General features: G+C 58.1%; 4 protein-coding genes across 4 annotated transcripts; all 4 read right to left on the bottom strand.

The window, feature by feature from the left end:
- Window positions 1-577: 577 nt before the first annotated feature.
- On the bottom strand, window positions 578-2644 carry HYAL3 (hyaluronidase 3). Its single transcript, XM_047096471.1, has 3 exons — window positions 1638-2644; window positions 1150-1239; window positions 578-1032 (listed from the first exon to the last, which is right to left on the bottom strand). The coding sequence occupies exons 1-3, from the start codon at window positions 2529-2531 to the stop codon at window positions 757-759; spliced, it is 1260 nt and encodes a 419-aa protein (XP_046952427.1). The 5' UTR covers window positions 2532-2644; the 3' UTR covers window positions 578-756.
- Window positions 2645-3279: 635 nt separating this feature from the next.
- On the bottom strand, window positions 3280-6712 carry NAA80 (N-alpha-acetyltransferase 80, NatH catalytic subunit). The gene is given in 4 exon segments (XM_047096554.1): window positions 3280-4354; window positions 4356-4449; window positions 6164-6299; window positions 6485-6712. Coding segments are annotated over 2 exon segments (894 nt in total). The 5' UTR covers window positions 4386-4449; window positions 6164-6299; window positions 6485-6712; the 3' UTR covers window positions 3280-3490.
- A 1341-nt stretch (window positions 6713-8053) lies between these two features.
- HYAL1 (hyaluronidase 1) lies at window positions 8054-10943 on the bottom strand. Its single transcript, XM_047096553.1, has 4 exons — window positions 10460-10943; window positions 9074-9997; window positions 8641-8730; window positions 8054-8445 (listed from the first exon to the last, which is right to left on the bottom strand). Exons 1-4 carry the CDS (start codon window positions 10478-10480, stop codon window positions 8128-8130), a joined length of 1353 nt encoding a protein of 450 aa, XP_046952509.1. The 5' UTR covers window positions 10481-10943; the 3' UTR covers window positions 8054-8127.
- A 1571-nt stretch (window positions 10944-12514) lies between these two features.
- On the bottom strand, window positions 12515-17839 carry HYAL2 (hyaluronidase 2). The gene is made up of 4 exons (XM_047097147.1): window positions 17467-17839; window positions 15666-16636; window positions 15076-15165; window positions 12515-14747 (listed from the first exon to the last, which is right to left on the bottom strand). The coding sequence occupies exons 2-4, from the start codon at window positions 16584-16586 to the stop codon at window positions 14337-14339; spliced, it is 1422 nt and encodes a 473-aa protein (XP_046953103.1). The 5' UTR covers window positions 16587-16636; window positions 17467-17839; the 3' UTR covers window positions 12515-14336.
- Window positions 17840-18999: the final 1160 nt, after the last annotated feature.

Below are 18999 nucleotides of genomic sequence, written 5' to 3' on the forward strand. Positions count from 1 at the left end.
GGACTGCGCGCCCAGATGACCGCCAGCAGGCTAGGCGCAGAGCACCTCGGGAATTGTAGTCTATTCCTGAGACCCGTAAACCCACGACGCTCTAGCTGAACTATGCACCCACAATGCCCTGTGTACACCGCCCCCCGCGCGCCCACGTGCATGCATGCACAGTTGTTAACACTGAAGCTGCCTCTTTGGAGCAGCCTACTACGTCAGGCAGGGCCAGCGTTTCTGGGCACTTGCGGACGGACACTCGGTGACAGGAAGAGCTTGGGGTTTAGTGGAACTTGGTGAACAAACCTTAGGCGGTGAAAGAAAAAGTGACTTTATGCTGAAGCAGAGGACAAATAACAGCTTAGCACTTACAGACCTTAGCCAAGATCTTGGAGCCCACCTGTCTCTGGATGGGTCTCCTGTGACCTTTCCATGGACCCAGTGAGGAGTAGTAGGAACAGAGCCCTGAGCTGGCAACTCTAACCATCTGGAACTCTGACTTTCCCTGGGGCTGCTTATCAGGAGGGATCAAGTGACCTCAGAGGACCTTTGGTTTTAAAATAGTGTAAACAAAATAAACGTTTTTGTCTGTTTGTCTGTCAACATTTTTTTCCTGGCCCCTTCCACTCCCCAGGTATCCCATGGGAAGGGAGGGTGTGTATGGGAGGACTGACTCTAAACTGAATAGAACAAGAGTGGGACAGAGCTGTCCTCCAAGACTGGAAAAATGGCAGCAGGGACAAGAGAGTCAGGGGCAGGTAACCTCTGGTTTTATGTTGCTTCTTCAGGCCTAGGCTCAGGTCTAGGCTCCTGGCAGGTAGGGCCAGCCCAGCCCGGGTAACAACGGCAGCTAAAGGACTCCCAAGCTCCAGGGCTGCCATCTGGCTGCAGATGCAGAAAGGCTTCCAGCTGTCCTCCATCTTGGCGGGCACAACGCCCATGGCCATGGCACCGCTGGTGACTGCAGGTTATGGCTGCCCTGGTCACATTGATTACATAGGGACCCAGGGTGCCCACTAGGTAGTCATGGAGATGCCAGCACTTCTCCTGTGGAGAGGGGAAGGATGTATCAATGCTCCTGCTTCATGGCTCTGACATGGTCTCTCCCCCGAACCCTGGGATCCCAGGATGGGCTGTACGGCAGGCTGGAGGGGCAATGATCACCTCAGAGCTGGAGAAGCTCAGGTCCCCCCAGAGCACCACGCCGGCTGCCCCTAGTGCTGCGGTCACGCCAATGGTCTGCACGAGGTCATCCTGGAAGCAAAAAACTGCTAAGCCAGGGCTGGGCTGGTCAGATCCATCCGGGCCTACCTCTACCTTCAAGAAACTTTTCTGGCTCATTACCATGATCTGATTCCACTTCTAGAGTAAGGTTACTTGGCACTGAGCCTCTGAGTGGCTTCTTGGGTCCTCCACTCAGAAAATGTCTCCCCTCAGACCAGGGCTCCAAACGTTGGCCTTGCCTTCCCCCTCAAGATTTTCCAAGGCAGAGCCATACTTCCTTTTCAGATGCTCCAGGATAGTACCTCCCCACTCAGAACTAGATCGGGGTCTCCCCATCAAATTCCCCTGGGCAAGGTCTTCTCTTCAAATCTTCCTAGGACAGGACCATGACTCCCCACTCAGACCCCTAGATCTCAATTTTCGCTCACCTGGGACAGGAACCTCCCAGAATGCCGGTATGTGAGGCGGGCATAGGCCAGGACAGGCAGGGGATGTGGGTGCCCAACAAGGGCCACACGGAAGGCTTCTTCCAGGCGGTATCGGACAAATGCCTGGTGGTGAATAGGTGGCAGCTTGGGTGGGAGGTAAATGCTGGGGAAGAGGGCACTGGAGGCAGCCCAGAGCCAATGCAGTTGTGTGTTTCGGGCTAGAGTGGCTGGGTGGCAGTGGCCTGTGTAATTGAAAGCTGTACCATGCCAGCCATTGCCACAGGCTGGGAAGCGATAGAAGCCCCAGAACCCATGGGGCTTCAGTGCCTGGCCTAGCCGTAGTGTGTCCTCCATCAGGGCACGGGCTGCCTGTTCAAAGCCAGCACGGGCCTTGTGGAGCTGCTCCTGGGGGTTCAGGTGGGGGAATACCCGCTGTGCCCAAGCCCATGAAGCTTCCTGGTAGGCTCGGCGGCGGCCCCAGTTCCCGGCCCAGAGTGGACACCACTCTTCCCAGTCCAGCACTGCCAGGCCAGCAAAGCCACATTCTAGGCTGAGATGGATCTGGTAGGCAGCCTGTGCCAGGTGGCGGTCAAGAGGGACAACCTGGGGGATGCCCCCGTTATGAGCTGTGCCCCTGGGCCCAAGGTAGGGATAGAAGCCAAGCTGGTTCTTGTAGAAGATGGTGATGTTCTGGCCATGGAAACGCTGGCCACGGTTGGCTGTGATGCCCAGAGCCTCTAGTGGCAGGTGCACGCCAAAGCGAGTCTTACAGTGTGCTGAGGGTATGTTCCATAGCACAGAGAAGGGACGTTCAGGAGCCCACAGCAGGGGCTGGCCACACCCCAGACACAGGGCCATTCCTAGTACCAGGGCGAGGCCCAGCTGCATGATCATGCCCCAGGGACAGAAACCTGCAGGAGAGAGGGGGTGTGAGCTTAGAATTCATGGCCATGGCCACACCTTCTATACAGCAGGGAAAGCTGGGAACACTCCCCCAGCTATTCCCAAGGATGGAGGCTGGGGAAGGATGGTCCCCATGTGGTCCTCTAGGCCTCTCAAACCAGTAACAGCCTACGTTGGCCCACGTAGCTCCTGTGTTGTCCATCTCTGTCACAGCACCACTGTGCCTTCTGACACCTAGCCCACTCACTTCTCACCAGTCCCCTCTGACCTCTTTCTTGGACCTTGCCCCAAGAACACTTAACATCCTCCCCTTTGCCTGGCTTAATTCCTACTCAGCTCTCAGGTCTCTGCTGTGACATCACCTCCCCTGGGAGGCCTCCTGGGTCTCTAAATGCACTGAGGGCACTTGGGCTCCCACTGTCCCAGCACGGATCCTGACACTGTATGCCTGCCTGTCTCCCCTGTCCCTTGGGTCGAGGTACTGTCTGTCTCGTTCCCCATTGCCTGTGACCAGTCCAGAGCCTGACAAACAGTAGCCCCTGAGTGAATAGTGATGAGTGAATGTAGAAGGGAACAGATACCTTGTCACCTGGGCTTGGCAGAGTGGGAGGGGCAAAGGGCAGGTGTCCCTTCATCCATGGCCCTAGGGCCAAGGTTGATCTGGGGACTCTTGCAGAGATAGGGGATCTAAGATGAAGCTGGGAGGTGAGAGTGAGGTCAACAAATAAACTGTCATAGCCACATCCAACAGAAGCCTTTATTCAGCCACACTGACAGCTCTGAGCCACAGCCATGAAGCCATCTACTGGCCCCACTGGTACTCAGGAAACATGGCCAGGCTAAAGCTGCTCCCAGGGTCTAGGGACTATGGTATGGCCAATGGGCTGAGGCCCAGACTGTCCTAGGCAGTCCATCAACCCTGAAGGACAGTGCCTTGTCCTGGGTAGCCCTCAGATGTCTTTTTCCATCCAGAATATGGGACATCCTCTCAGGTCTTGGTATTGTGTCTCCAGCAGGCTTTGTGGAGGGGGCCCTGCAGGAGGTGGGGGTGAGGTGGTCAAGGGCTCAGGCAGGGGAGGAGGTGGCGGCAATGATGGCCCCTTGGGGGCTCTTGGGGCAGTTTGGGCAGTCAGACTAGAAGCCTTGCAGGGTTGCCGGGGAAAGGGGGCTCTGGGGAAGGCCCTGAGCAGGGTGGCAGGCAGCCGTTGGCTGGTGAAGACTAGGCCCTGCACAGGCTCACCCAGCTGGTAGCCCAGGTGGGCATAGAACTGCAGCTGGTCATGGGTAGTGAGGTGTAGTCGGCGGAAGCCCCGAGCCTGAGCAAAAACCTCCAGGCCCTCCATGAGGCGGCGGCCAAAGCCACGGCCCCTCAGAGCCCGGGCCACCACCACTGTCTCCACTAGGAGGCTCTGGGGCCGGTCCAGCACCCGTGACAAGCGGGCATGGCCCACCACGATGGGGGCTGCCTCAGGTGTGGGGCTGGGGCTCAGCAGCATCAGGCAGAGGGGGAAGGCGTCTGAGGACTGGCCCAAGGAATGCAGGCGGGAGGCACGGCTGCGGGGCCACTGCTCATTGATGAGGTCGGCACAGGCATCCAGGAGCTCAGGTCGGCAGTGCACAGGCTCCAGGGTCAGTTCAGCCAGGTTGGGGGCTGAGGTCTCCTCTGGCTGGTGTGCGGGATCCAGGGTCAGCTCAGTCGAGCCAGGACTGAGGGTCATCTCTGGATGGCATGCAGAACCCAGGGTCAGCTCAGCTAGCCTGGGGCTCAGGGTCAGCTCTGGCTGGTGTGCAGGATCCAGGGTCAGCATGGCCAGGTTGGATCTCAGGGTCAACTCTGACTGGCATGCAGGATCCAGAGTCAGCTTGGCTGGGCTGGTACTCAGGATCAACTCTATCTGGTGTGTAGGGTCTAGGGTAGGAGTCAGCTTTGATGAGCCAGGGCTCAGAGTCAGCTCTTCCCTACATGTAGGATCCAGGCTCAGCTAAGTCAGGCTGGGAGCCATGGTCATTTCCTGCTGGGTTGCAGGTGGCTCAGTGCCAGGCTGGGGATTAAGAGCATGGTCTCCAGACAATGGTTATCTCCTCAGACCACAAGGATGCTCCTCCTGTAGACAACAGCCATGCTAGGCTGTGCCAGGAAGGAGGACAGTGTTGGGGCAGGGAGGGGCTGATAGAGTGCTAGGGGAGCCATGCATCCTGGAACTGGTAAGCTACACCTTGTCTCTGTCCCATACTCACCTGATGGCACAGGTCACCTGGAGACCATCCCTTATACCTGACTCAGGTGACTCACTCAGGTGACAGTAGAGGTAATGGTTCCAGGGTGTCCTGCCCCACATTGGAGGAAAGCTGAAGGCTAAAGGCTGGGGCAGAACCCAAGAGTCATGGCCCCACTTTCTCTGGCTACAACTCTGGCCTCCCCAGAACAGGGGACCTAGCCTACACCATCATGGTTGGCTGGCCATCAGACAGAACATGCAGACTAGGCACTATGACCCCCTACTTAAACCCACCCAAAACTCCCTCTGGCTGTCCCCAGGCACTCCCCTGCCCTTTCCTTCTCTTTACACTTTAGGTTCCAGCCTTTCTGACCACTTGGGCCATGCCTGTCACCTGACCAATCCTGGGGTACCCATCACCCACCCGTTAGGATCAGTTGTCCCCTCACTGAACTGCCTTTCCTGCCTGGAGCACAGAGCCCATGCCCCCCCCCCCCCCGCCCGCCCCCCATCCCCATGCAGCTCAGGACACTCTGCTTGGGCATGGACCCAACTGTCCCCTCACATGGAGTTCCAACAGCACTAGCAAGGGGCCTGGCTCACTGTCACAAAGCAATGTGGCTCTTGCAGGCTTGGTTCCCCACTGGCCTGAGTTTCGTAGTCGCCCTAGATAAGGACCACAGCTTCCTTCCTAAATCCACAAGGGTGTCCAACGGCCATCAGGTTGGGGGCTCAGACCTCCTGTGCCTAAACCCCATTGTTTGCCAGTCCTACCCCAGGCCCTTCTGCCAGGAGAGTCTATGCTGAGGGGATTCCTGGCAGTGGGGGATCCACTGGGCCTCACTCTTCTACTCACTTGCTCCAGAGAGGACGTCCTGGCTCTCCTTCCCCACCTCCCCCAAAAGGCCCCATGAGCCTGAGGCCAATTCCACACTGGTCAGGCACAGGTAGCCCCCACAACCCCACACCCCACTCAGAGGATTATAAGCACCTCACCTGCATCGGCCACCTCCGCAGCAGCTACAGCTCTGGACCAAGAGGGAGGAAGCCCCAGAATCCACCCCTAGGTCTGGAGCCCCAGACTTCCCCGCGGTCTTAACCCCTTCGTGGCCAACCCCACCCACTATGGGCGGGGCTCCTGTGTCCTCAGGGAGAGGCGGCAGTGTCTTCTGTGCCTCGGTTTCCCCCTCCCTCCTAGTGGATGACAAACCGTGGAGTTTTGGGGGGGAGGGTGTGCTTCAGCAGCTTGACTCTGGGTGGGTGTGGCTCGGCATGCTAGGGGAGAGAACGACAGAAGCAGGGAGGGCGTGCGGGACGGCATAGCTACTTGAGGACCGCACGCATGGGACAGACGGGGGACAGTGAGGACGAACATAAGGCGCATGGGAAGGGGGAGGTACTGACATTATGAAGCCAAGCTCCGGGACGCTTCGCGTGCTCGCTCCGCGCGGGTCGGTTTCTCGCTGTCTGTGGTTTGGACTCTTCTGACCGCCCGCGCTGGCCCCTAGCGGTGCGGCGGACGCACTGCAGCCGTCGTCTCCTGCAGCACCGGACCTGGTCGACTTTCTCTAGGTAGCTAGGCCCCACCCCGCCTCCGCGCGCCACGGCTTAGGCTCCGCCCCCGGTTCAGGGCGTCACAACACCACCGACGCAGACCTGGTCTCTGCCATGGCTCCGCCTCTGCCCCTCCAGCCCCGCCCGAGCCACAGCACCTCGCTCCCTTACGTATCCCAGCTGGGACCGAGCGCAGGCTCCACCTCCTCCCCGTCGCCTGCAGGCCCAGTATCTGGCTCCTGGGCACCTATTAGATCCTCCCGGATTCCGCTCTACCGGGCCCGTCGCGCCAAAGCCTTGGCCGGGTACAGGTCCCTCCTCCACACGGCTCTACTTCCGCCTCGCCTCGCCTCGCCTCGCCCCGCCCCACCCCAAGCTCAGGCAGGCCTCGGCTCCTGTCGGTCCCGTTTGGAAAGGGGTCCATTGTGGAAACGATCAGGTAGAGCTTCCTCCTGAAATTTGGGCCCCATCCTCGGAAGCAGCCGCCCTCGGACAGACGTCAGGTCTGAGTGAGAGAGATGAGCCTTTCCTGTGCCCTCTGGATCCCGGCCCCTGCACGTTTTAGGCACTCCATTAATAGCTCCTGAAGCAAGAATCGTGTCTGCTTTATTTGCGAGCTTGGTGCCTCTGAGCAGGTTGCGTGCAGGGCTGGTTACTGTCAACAGTAGGAGTCAAAGTGCTTTACCTCTATAGTTAGACAGCCTGGGTTTTGAATTCCAGTTTCTCTATTTTCTGGCTGTGCAGCCTTGGGCAAAATGTTTGCCCTTCCAGTGTGTGCCTCAGTTTCCTCATAACGTCGTGTTAGGATCAAGTAAGTCTACTTAAAATGCTTAACACAGGACTTGAGGAAGCGTAGGTGTTCAGTGAATGTCAGTTCTTGTGATTGCTACAGTTTAAAGACTGGCTTAGTATCTCTGGAGATGTTTATGACCCAGCTGGATGGGTGCTGGAGGCTCTAACCCCTTAGGCAGCTATCCTGGTCTATAAGCATGTGCAGGCATATGCTCATGACCGTGGCTGAATGTACTCCTGGCTGTCACCATGACTTGTGTGTGACTGCTTATACTGGAGAAAGCTCTGTCCAGGGGCGCCTGGGTGGCTCAGTCGGTTAAGGGGCTGACTTTGGCTCATGTCATGATCTCGCGGTCTGTGAGTTCGAGCGTGCTGACAGCTCAGAGCCTGGAGCCTGTTTCAGATTCTGTGTCTCCCTCTCGCTGACCCTCCCCTTTTCACGCTCTGTCTCTCTCTGTCTCAAAACTAAATGAAACGTTAAAAAAATTTTTTTTTAAATAAAAAAAAAAAAAAAAAGAGAAAGCTGTGGCCAGGCTCAGAGTGCATTAGGTTGTGAAACTGAATAAAGGAAACCTCACTTAACATGGAGTTGGAAAAAAATAAATAAATAAAATAAAATGGAGTTGGGAGGCTGGAAGGGAGAACTCACCCATGCCACTCCTTGCAGCTCTTTGCAGACCCAACAGGGAGAAGCCTACTTTACTATTCCAGCAGGAGGAAAGATTTTCTCATTGTGTGACAACAGCCCAGCCAATGAGAGACTGCCATAACTCAGTCAATGAAAAGTCACCACACTTTGAACCCCAGGTTTACTCCAATGGACTTTCTGTTTATAATGGGCCCTTCAAACTCCCCCCTTTCCTATGTAAAAGATCGCTCCTCTTCTTTGGTTTTGCAACAGCTCACATGTCTCAAGTTGCAATTTTCTACTGTTCCTGATTAAACCCATTTTTGCTGGTAAAATAACTTTTATTTTTAATGTCAACAAGATGTTCAATGCGTGTATCCTAGTTCGTGGCCAATTACCACGTGCCTTGCTTCTCACACCATGCTCCCTTCCAGCCACGGTAGCAGCGACATTTGAACTCCACAGCCATCTGCATCCGATCCTCAAGTGAGAGGGCACCTTGTAGGGTCAGGGGCCCGCCACCAGGTGTGGGCTGGATGGAGAAACTGGTGGGGTTGAGGATGAGGAGGGCCTCAGGGTGGCTGGGGCGCCTGGCACAGCGACCATGGCCTGAGCATAGGGCTTGACTGCACAGAAGAGCCCCGCTGGTCACGTTGAGGACAAAGGGCCCCAGTGTGGTGTCCACATACTCCTTGATGGCCTGGCATGATTCCTGAGTAGGAAGGGGAGCAACAGGGACACCATGGCCATGCATGGGCCTACCTAGGGCACTGAGGCACTCACCTGCTGGCCAGTCAGGACTGAAGGGATAGAAAGGGTGGGCCAGGGTCTTGCCAGTCAGCCTGGCAGCTCCACCCCCGCCCCCGCCCCCACCTAACCCCCCCCCCCACCCCGGGCCTGAGCTCACCTTAGTTCTTGTGTTCTCCCAGCTCACCCAGAGTACCACTCCTGCTGCCCCCTGGGCTGCACTTTCCCCCAGGCTGTGCTCCAGCTCATCCTGAGGAAAGGGACATAGCTCTGAAGGGCCTTCCTCCCTCCCCACAGCAGATAGCTGTAACAACACTGGATGGGACAAATAATTCATAACCCCCACCTGGGCTTTTCTGGCCCTGGTGGTGAGAGGCAAGCCCATCCTCACTCTGGCCTGTGCGTGCCATACACAGGCACTACGTCTTTCTGATGAATGCAGAATCATCTGTGCTGAGCACAGAGCATGGCACACAGAGCTTAAGGAATGGAGAATGGATGAAAGTGCCCCAAGGCCATGCAGCCTCACTTACTGGACCTGATGCCTGACAAAGTAGGCTATATGGTGGGTGGGGTTATAGAGGGAGACTCACCAAGGGCAGAGAGCGGTTCGTCCCGTCGTAGAAGATCTGGGCATAGGGCAGCACTGGCAGATCAGGGTCCCCAGCACCCACAGCCACACGGAATGCCTCACCTACACGGTGCCGCACATACACCTGTCCCTTCCCTGTGCCCTCTAGCTCTGTAGGCATGTAGATGCTGGGGTAGAGGGCACGGCTCTGACCCCACAGCCACCCCAGCTGGTCATTCTGGGCACAGATACCCGGGGGGCACTGGCCTGTATAGTTGGGGCTTAGAAAGTCATAGTTATAGCAGTCAGGGAAGCCATAGAAGCCCCAGAGGCCACGAGGCCTCAGTGCTTGCCCCAGCTTGAGGGTGCCTGCCATCCAGGCCTGTGCAGCCTCCTGGAACTGGTCCCGAGCTGCGGCCTCCACCCAAGGAGCTGGCCAGTCAGGATGCTGCGCCTGCACCAGTGACCGTGAGCGCTGCCGATAAATGTCTTTGGCGTCCCAGTTGAAGGCCCAGCGTGGGCGCCATGCCTCCCAATCGATGACTGCCAGCCCTGAGAAGTCAGACGCAGGGATGGCAGCCAGGATGTCCTGGAATGAGTGGGCCAGGTGGGTATCCAGGCTGGCATTCTGGGGCAGCCCACCAAACACAGGCTCCCCGGCAGACGTGTAGTAGGGGTAGGTGCCCAGCTGGTAGCTGTAGAAAATGGTCATGTCAGGGCCGCGGAAGGTCTGCCCCGGGTTGGCCACCACATCAAAGACACTGACGTCCACGTCCACGCCGTATTTCTCCAGGCACCACTGGGTGTTTGCATTCCAGATGGTGGTGAAGGGCTGGTTGGGTACCATGGGGCTCCTGGAGCCTTGGGTTTTGTCCAGCAAGGTCAGGAAGAGGGCGTAGATGGGAAGCAGGTGGACTGCCATGGCACAGGGTGGTTCTAGTGAAACCTAGCCAGGGGAGGCAAAGCTGAGAGTAGGCCCTGAACTCTCTGACCCCTGCTCAGGGAAGGCTGGCCAAACCCCTTGCTCATTAATCCACCCTTGCTCTGGGTTTAGGTAAACACTGACCTGCAGGGCTCAGGGAGGTCAGAGGGCAAAGGAGAGGCTTGAAGGGGTCGCACTGCCACTGGAGGGGCCTCTGCCCTGTCTCCCACAGACTTTGCCCTGGCCTAAGCTAACCAATCCCCTTCCCCAAGAGCCACAGAAGCCATGATATGTGTTTTCATAAGAGCCAGGCCCTCAGCCGCGAGGCTGACCTGACTGTGATGGGGGTGGGTAGGGGGGTCCTTTCCTGTCTCTCCCCGCAGGAATCCTGGCCAGCCATTGGAGGAGGAGATGCTCAGTGACCAAAGACAGGTCAGCCCAACCCTCCTTGTATCCCCGCCAGTCTGCCCACTTGTCCCTGCTGACCTCAGGGCTGAAGGGCCTCATCCTCCAAACTTCCTGACCCCAGGCTGAGGGCCTAGGCAGGGCTCAGCAAGATTCTGTTCCTCAACTCTGCCCCCAGCTGCACCAGACTCTTGGAGGAAGCTGCTGCTGCTGGAAACTCTGAGCTTTTGTAGGGGGTCACCCCACCCAGTCTGGGGGCGGGCTGAGGGGCAGGCCCGGGGTTGGAGGGCTGGGCCAGGCAGCTGAGCCACCTCAGCACCCCTAACAAAGTGCCCTTGGTAGGAGGTGGGGCTGGGCCGGAAGCGGCCCCGCCCACTGGGTCAGCACTAGGGCAGGGCTTTGCGGCTTTATTTGTGTTGGGGTGGGGGTGGAGGCAGTGCGGGGGAGGGGGTTGCTGTTTGGTTGGCAGACCCAGCTGGCAGGCCTGTTTGTGGTACTGGAGTCTGGGTGCCTCAGTACCTATACCAAGGGAGCGTACTTTCCTGCACAGCTGCACTATGACATTTGTGGGCCCTAAGCACTTTTGCTTTTTTGGGACCCTTTCTCAAAACGTCAAAAAATACATTTTACAACTATGTTGGTATAAAGACAAATATAATTCCAACCTAAGTCATTATATATTCATTATTAATATATATCTTCTTCTGATTAAAAAAATCAAGATTTTGGGGGTCCCTAGAAGTATTGTGGCCTCAGACCCTATACTGACTATGCCTAGTTCTGCTTTCGGGACTTGAGTCTGAAAGGCGCTGTGTCTGTGAAGTCAGGGCTGGTCAGTGAGTGTGTCTTTGTGAAGCCCAGGTCAGCTACTATCTAGGCCTCTGTGCAAGCTCCAATAGAGTGTGTATGTGCAAGTGTGGGACCCGGTGACTGGATTGGGTGTTGAAGACTCTGCTGTCCTGTGACTATGAGATCCCATGTTTGACCACGGGTGTGTCAGTGACCACATGTTTGTTCATTCCTTTGTGATTTCACTTGTTTGCTGATTCAGAAGCTGATTATTGAGACCTGCTAGGTCCCCAGGCCCAGGCTTGCCTGCCAGGGTGGGGTGAAGGGAACATCATGTCCCTGGCCCAGGTGAAAGTGCTACCTGAGTGAGTGTGCAGCCCAGTCTGAGCCTGAGCCGGTGATCCCCTGCCTGGCATGGTGGTCAATGAAGCAGTGACACAGCTGGCTATCATCTGGACCTGGTCCTGCAGGCAAGGATGGAGAAGCTGACAGTGGGCCCATGGTGCCAGGGGGCTGTGGGTACATCAGCCAGGACCCAAGCACAGCATCTAATCACAGAGATGGTGGCTGCTGATCCTGGTGGAAGCAGGGTCCCAGAGTGATGGCCACCAGGCTCAGGGAGACTGGCACAACTCCCCAGGGCTGAGGGGACAGGAGAACATCAAGGCAGCCCTGACTCCCTCTCCCTAAGGCTTTGTATTACCTTCTGGTGCCCCTAGAAACCTAGGCTGCAATTGGCACAATCCAGCCAACCATCAGGCCAGCATCCTCCAGCTGGCCTCAGTCTAGGGGAGAAGTTCTAATGGTGGAACGGCAGGAAGGAACACCCAAAGCCCTCCCTGACCCCAGGGCCCTGCCCATAGACCTGCCCTTGCTGAGTTGGTCTGGCCAGATGGGCCCAAGTTCTGTGTGTGTCTGGGGTCACTCCAGCTTTGTGGTCCAGCCCTGCCTGCCCTCTCTGCTCTCATACCCTGCCTAGGCCACCTCACTCCCCATTACCCCCACCTGCCCACCCACAGATCCGGCTGTCCCTGAGTTGCACTTTCCACAAGGCTGTCTTTCCAGGTCCTCCTGGAAAGTGATGTGAAGTGATCACAGGTTTGCACGGAGGTGTCACAGCTGGGTAGGTACAGGCCACAGCTGTTTGGGGAAGGTAACAGTTGTATAAGGTCAACATGTGAAGGAAATCACAGCTTTGCACATGTACGTGTAGGGGTCCAAGCTCGGTGGGAGAGATCACAGATGTGGGTGTTACAGATGCGGGTGGGATAGCTCACAGGTGTGTTTGAGGGTCCCAGCTGGGTATGGGAAGTCAGAGGTGTAAGGGAAACAAGTTACAGCTTCTCCTTCTTTGCCCTCTTTTTATTGGCTCCATTATCTCACGACCTTATTGACAATACCTTCATCTTCTGTCTAGCAGGCCTCTCCCCACCATAGCCATGAACATCTGGGCACCCTTCTGCCCCAGCGTCCTCCTCTGCCATGTGAACTGACATTGCCTTCCCTGAACTACCACTGAACCCCTTTCCCTCATTCTCTGCCATCACCAGCCAGAGGGATAAGGGATCACTTTACAACCTGAGTTGACATCAATTTGGTGGGGCTCGCTTCTCCAGGCTCTGCTCCCATGACCACTTCTGACTCAGCCTTTGCATCTAGTGTGCATCCCCATGGAGACAGGGCTCTTTGTGGTGTGCCTCACACATGCATCCCAGCCCAGCACCGGCACATGTATGCATTATTTACTGAATGGGTAAGGGAGTCACCGCCGTCAGGCAAAGTCAGGCTTAGTGCTGCTCTTGGGCTGCCCCTCCTGCCCTGCCTGCTGTAGCCCCTAGCCTCAAACTGTGAGTCCCAGTTGTGTTCTGACTTCCTCCAGATTTTGCCCATGCTTTGTCTCTCGCATCAAGCTTCCTCTTCCCTTTTCAACTCAGTGTAGGAAGGACTACCTCACGGATATCTCCCTTGTGGCTGGGCTGCCTGCGCCCCCTCTTCACCACTTGGCTGTTTCTCTCCACAGCCAGTGTTTGCTGAGGACAGGGGCTGTGTCATCACCGATATGGACAAGGGGACCTTCAGGTGTGGGTGTGATGGCTGAGAAGGGCAGAGACACACCAGGTAACTTCCTTCAGAAGCAGGGTAGTAAAGCAGTCCAGAGCCAGTCCGACTGCTCCAGCTGCTACTTGTCTCCCTTGGGACAGCTGAGGACAGGCTATACTTCCCACGGCCGGGACAGAAGTGATCTTTGAGGTTGTCTCTGCTCCCAGGCTCAAGATACCTCCCTCTCGCCCCATCATGCATCTTTGCAGTGGGACAGGGATGAGACCTTGGCGTTCAGATCCCAAACCCCAGTGGAGGACTGCGACCCAGCTGGAGAGAGGGCTGTGTGGCTGGAGTCTACTGCCCTTGGGAGCAGGGAGTGGAGGAGACGCCCTTGCCTGTGGGAACAGCAGGGAGGGGTGGTCTGGCTACTTGCCCAGCCTGGGAAGATCAAACATCCACTTCCCCTTTCTCCCTGGGTGGGCAAGGCGAGGTGACTGGCACTGGCCCAGCTGGGGATCCAGGGGCAAGTAGGAGAAACACAATGAGCCCGGTCCCTCACAGAAGGTTAGGCCCAACCACTTTCCAATCAATATGGAGAAAGCAAGGTCCTTGGTGTTGGGGTGGAATGTGAGTCCCTCTAGTCCCACTGGCCCCTGCCCCATCAGGCAACAGCGGAATGGACAGCTCTGGGCCTCCAGGTCCCACAGATGGCATTTGACAGATAAGAAGTCCCCAGCAGAGAGTCTGAGAGACCCTGGATTCTCTTTCACATGTCCTGGCCTAGTTGCAGACAGTCCAAGCACAGAAGAAATTGTTTTATATTTAATTTACAAAAGAGACCCCAAAATAATAATAATAAACCATCCAGGGGCAGGAGAGTAGGGTCAGGTCCTCTCTGGCCCGGCTGTGCCCCTCTTCCTCTCTGGCAGGGAGAGAAGGGACCTTTTGGGGAACTGCCCCTCCCCCTTAGAACAGGGGGGTGAGAGCTGGTATGGATGCTCTACTGGGCATCCCAGGGGCTCTGCCCCCTCCAGACTCCAGTTTGTCCACCCCTTGCAGGCTCCTATGTGCCTGGCAGAGCCATTGTGGCAGAGGCCAGCTTGTTTGGCAGCCGGGTGAGAGACCCCTATAAAGTCCAGGTGAGGGCCAGGGCTGCCACAGCCAGTGGGCCAGTGAGGTGGGACCCAGCCCAGGCCCCACTGGCACCCCCAGCTGCCCGTGTGTGGTCCCACTGGCATTGCTCACCGCCCCAACCTAAGTAGCACTGGCAGCGAAAGTGCGTCTGCAGGTGGTTGAGATCAGCCCAGCTGAGCTCCCCCTCTGGTCGCAGCTGCGGCTCACCAGGTACATGGCTAGGCACCAAGCGGAAGCTGCTGGCACTGAGGTGCAGGAAGGTATTGGCGCTGGGGTCGCGACGCACACAGCGCCCGTGGCCATGGCACTGGGCCCGGCTGCAATACTGGGCAGCCCAGGACACGTTGACTACGTAGGGGACCAGCAGCCGCGTCAGGTAATCCTTGAGGTACTGGCAGGTCTCCTAGGGGCAGAGGCCAGGGATCAGAGTCAGCTGCCTCAGCCCACAGGCCCAGATGGAAACTCTATTAACCTTCCTTTAACAGCACACACATGTGTATCTGTACATGCGTGCTTGAACCCTTACTGTTCCTGCTGAGAAGGGAAGTGGGGACAGAGATGAACCCAGAAGGGCACGTAGGGAAGGAACCCTGTCTTCTCTACCGGGACCAGGAATGCCTTGGGTGGGAGACTAGGTTTGCCCACCTTGAGGGTCAGCAGCTCAAAGCCCCAACTTTTGCCTGGCCCCTGCAGACTCCACTCTGGTAGGCTGGGTGGGGGCGCTTACTTACCGTGCTGGTGGTGTAGCCTGCATCGCCCCAGAGGATGACACCGGCCGCACCCAGGGCTGCACTCTCACCAATGGTGGAGATGAGATCCATCTGTGTGAGAGGGGGATGGTCACTGGGGAAGACTGAGACCACAGGGTGAGGACCAGGCAGGCTGGACAGGCCCTCACCCTGCTCTGACTTGCTGATCCCCTCAGCCCAGTACCCCTTCCCACCCCCAGGCAGAGGCTGTTTCACTTTCTCATTAGATGTTCAAGTCACTTGCACGCCTACTTTGGCCTCCGTTTCCCAAGCTAACGACCCACTTGAGCTGAAGATGTATCTATCAGGATAAACCCCAAAGTCAGAATGCCTAGTTCCAAGACCCTGCTTTGCCCTGGATGTGCTGGGAAGCTTTGGGTGAGTTTCTCAGCATTTCTGGACCTCAATCTTCTTATTTGCAAAATGGAGATAACGATGCCACCCTTTCACAAGGTTACAGAGAGAATGACACAGGGAATGTAGATAGAAAACCGCGGGGCAGGAGGCCCCCTGGTAACCCAAACCTGCAGTGGTTCCCTGGGGAAGAAGGCAGGGTCCTGGGAGGCACATACCTCACTAAGCCCCGTGAGCTTGCGACTATAGGTGGGTCGCGTGAAGACGTAGACCGGGAGTGCGTGGTTGGGGTGGTGGGTGTGAGCCACACGAAGGGCCTCCTGAACACGGAAGCTGACAAAGTTGCGGCCGTGGGTGGAGGACGCAAGTGTCTCGTCCAGGTAGACAGAGGGGAAGAGGGCTGTGCTCTCTGCCCACAGCCAGGCCAGCTGGTCATTTCGGGAGACCTCAACGTCAGGGCAGCGGCCTGTATAGGTCTCCCAGTTCTGCACATAATCATGGTTATAACAGTCTGGGAAGAGGTAGAAGCCCCAGAGATGCCGAGGCCGAACTGCCTTGACAAAGCGCAGTGTCTCCAGCATGAACTGCCGTGCAGCGAATTCAAACTCGTATTGCGCCTGCTTGACTACACGATCTGATGGCCAGTCAGGGTGGCGAACAGCCACCAACTGGCGTGATGATTGACGGTATATGTCCTTGTCCTGCCAGTTGCGCACCCACACAGGCCGCCAGTCCTCCCAGTCGATAACTGCCAGCCCTGCAGGCTCCTGTGTACGAATGTAGTGCTCCACGTGTTCCTGCAGCATCTTCAGATGTGCCCAGAGGCTGCCATTCTGTGGCACGCCACCGTGCACTGACCTCCCCACTGAACTGAAGCGGGGATACAGGCCCAGCCGGTCATGGTAGAAAATGGTGATGTTCTGGTTCACAAAACCCTCATTAGGTGAGGCCTGTACATCAAAGGCCTTTAGGTCCAGTGGCACCTTGAGGCGAGGGCCACAATCTTGTGTGGGCACGTCCCATGCTACCACAAAGGGTCGGCCTGTAAAGATGGGTGGCGCTGTGGGCTTGAGCTGGGTGGCCCATGCCGCCGCCCACACCACAGCCAGTGTGATGGCAGGGCCCAAGCCTGCCCACATGCTGGGGGCTACAGGAAAACGTTGTCACCTGCCTGGCACCAGCTCAGGAACTAGGGGAGAGATGGGAAAGAGCAAGTCAGTCTAGAGAATCAGCGAGGTGCCCACCCCAAACCCATTCACACTCCCCAAGCCCACGCTGTGGGGGGCACCGTGCCCAAGGCTCTTGAGACCCTGTTACGTGACTGTAACAGGTCTGAAAGACCACAGGAGGGAAGGGAAGACACCCTGGAACTCCCTGCCAGGAGCATAGGATTCCTTCCTGGAGCAGGTGGCTTACGGCTGGACAGAGACCTCTGGTAGGTGTGTGACTCTAAGAATTGGCCGGCTGCACTACGGACTAGCTGTCCACAGATACAGATGCCTGCATACCACCCAAAACATGGTTTGAGAGAGCCTCGAACCCGCGGCCCACTCTACTCCATGAAGAACTCCTGGTCCAGGGAAACGATAGCATTTGTATAAGGAAGGGCACAGCTCATACAGCCACAAGGAAGCTGGAACACAGCCGCGAAGCTATCATGTGTGTAACACCCGCCAGGAAGAAGAGCGAGAACGTCAGGACTTTGTCTCGAACGCACTCTCCCAAGCTTGGTGGAGGCCCCACCGGGACAAAGGGGTGGCGGACCTCCCTCGGCGGCGCCGGCGGACCTGCCCTTCGCTCCGCAGCCACCGGGAATGCGCCCCACACCGCCAGACGGGTCCCGGGAGGAGCTCACTCCCCCTGGCCTTTGTGCTGGACCCCGCCCCCGCCCCGCACGTGGGGCCAGTGCCCGGCCGGGTGGGGGTTGGGTTCCTTAGCCGCCCCGCTGAGCGCATCCCCTGGACTTCTGAACCCAACCTGAAGGAAGAAAGCCGCTAGGCTTGCACTGCCCGCCCTCACCTCGCGCGGGGCGCTGCCGGGACCCACGCCATGGCCACTGCCATCCCCGGCCCAGCCCGGCCCGCTCCGGCCGCTAGCCCAGGCGCAGCCCAGGCTCCGCGCCTCTGCTGCTCCGCCCCGCCCCCTCCCCACCCCGGCCCGCGGGCCCTTTAAGAATCCAGCGCGGAGGTGGGCCTGGGGCAGGACTTGTGGCCGGGGCGGGAATGTGTTCCCGACTTTCGCGCAGCCAGTGCCACGTTTCAGGCTCCAAGGCCCCCAGATTCTTCCCCGAGGAACGTGGCCATCCATCTGGGGCCGTGAGGCCCCTCCGAACAGGGCTTTCTTCTGGAATCTTAGGTGCTAGTGCCAGTCAGCCCAAAGTTTCCTCCCCCACCAGCTCACTGTCGGTGGTACAGTCCTCCCCGCTCCGCCGCGCGACCAGCCGCTTAAAGGGACAGCGTAAGAGTCGGGAGTCGCGCAGGGAATAAAGAAGGTGTTCCTCCGCCTGTCCGTAAGGTGGTGCTGCTGGACCCGGGGCCTTGGCTGGGGGCAGCAGAGGATCTGGATCTGTACCCGCGAGTGTAGTTCCCAGACGTGGGGCCCTTAGTTTGGAAAGAGGTATGGTGACCAGAGCCGATCTCTGGTTTCCCAGGACAGTAACGCCCAGTCCCCTGTGGATCGGGGGGCTTCCCGACCCCCGTCCCAGGTCTGAAGGGAAGCCCTGCCCCCTACCAGACTGAGGGAGGGGGGTCAAGCACCCGCCTCTGGGCCCTTCGTAGGCAGGGCCGAGGTAGTAGTTGTCTTGGCAACACGAGCTGTGGGTCGCAGCTTGGTCGGCCCCACTGGGGGCCGGTAAGCCCAGCGGGCCCTGGGAGTTGGGCCCCCTGCCCCCGACTTGCATTAGGGACAGGTCAAGGCCTCCGGTTCTCTCCTGCCCAGTCTCTGTGGAGGCTTGTAGGACACCCCCCCCCCTTTATTTAAACTCCTAGGAGTCTGCTACTCTTGCAGAAATAGCCGACCCGACTGCGGAGAAAAGCCGGCCTGGCTCGGGGGCTCCCCCGGGCCTCCACCGGTATCCTGAGCCCTTTCGTCCCGCAAGCCCGTCCCTCTGGGGAGCAGGCTTGGAGCTGGACCTGGGCGAGACCTCCCTGCCTTTTCCTAGATCCTCTCTTCCGTGCTGGACTCAGGTCCTCAAAGGGTCTGCACCGCCAGCCCATTCCGAGCGCTGGGGAGGAGAGGGAGGGAGCGCTCCTGTGAGCGGGTCTATGGGGGTGCAGACCAGTCGCCTGCACTGGGCTCACCTGTGTGGGAGCCCGTGGGCCCAGTAGGTCGGCGGCCTCCCTCCTTCCCCCGGTGAGCCTCTCCAGCTAAGCTACTCGCACCAGCTGCTGCCCGCTGGGCAACCCGCCGGCGACTTGATAAACTCCATCCCCTCCCACCCGCTCCCGCCTCCCACCCCAGCCCTTTTTCCTCACTTCCTGCTGCCCCTCTGAGAGGAAAGGGCCAGGAACAGGCGGGGGGGGGGGGGGGGGGGGGGAGGGGGAAGGGACCGCT

This window comes from Lynx rufus, unplaced genomic scaffold (genome assembly GCF_022079265.1).
Source record: "Lynx rufus isolate CCGP_SWC_20201006 ecotype Redwood Valley unplaced genomic scaffold, mLynRuf1.p SCAF_4, whole genome shotgun sequence".
NCBI lineage: Eukaryota > Metazoa > Chordata > Mammalia > Carnivora > Felidae > Lynx > Lynx rufus.

Excerpts from the sequence above, each read along its gene's own strand:
- HYAL2 (XM_047097147.1), bottom strand. The coding sequence starts at position 16,586 with ATGTGGGCAGGCTTGGGCCCTGCCATCACACTGGCTGTGGTGTGGGCG. Across the intron at positions 15,166-15,665 it reads AGCTCACGGGGCTTAGTGAG|ATGGATCTCATCTCCACCAT; the intron begins GTATGTGCCTCC and ends CCTCTCACACAG. Across the intron at positions 14,748-15,075 it reads CAGGCTACACCACCAGCACG|GAGACCTGCCAGTACCTCAA; the intron begins GTAAGTAAGCGC and ends CTCTGCCCCTAG.
- HYAL3 (XM_047096471.1), bottom strand. The coding sequence starts at position 2,531 with ATGATCATGCAGCTGGGCCTCGCCCTGGTACTAGGAATGGCCCTGTGT. Across the intron at positions 1,240-1,637 it reads CTGGGAGGTTCCTGTCCCAG|GATGACCTCGTGCAGACCAT; the intron begins GTGAGCGAAAAT and ends TTTTGCTTCCAG. Across the intron at positions 1,033-1,149 it reads TGAGCTTCTCCAGCTCTGAG|GAGAAGTGCTGGCATCTCCA; the intron begins GTGATCATTGCC and ends CCCTCTCCACAG.
- HYAL1 (XM_047096553.1), bottom strand. The coding sequence starts at position 10,480 with ATGAGGCCCTTCAGCCCTGAG. Across the intron at positions 9,998-10,459 it reads TGAGGCCCTTCAGCCCTGAG|GTTTCACTAGAACCACCCTG; the intron begins GTCAGCAGGGAC and ends TCCCCTGGCTAG. Across the intron at positions 8,731-9,073 it reads CGAACCGCTCTCTGCCCTTG|GATGAGCTGGAGCACAGCCT; the intron begins GTGAGTCTCCCT and ends CCCTTTCCTCAG.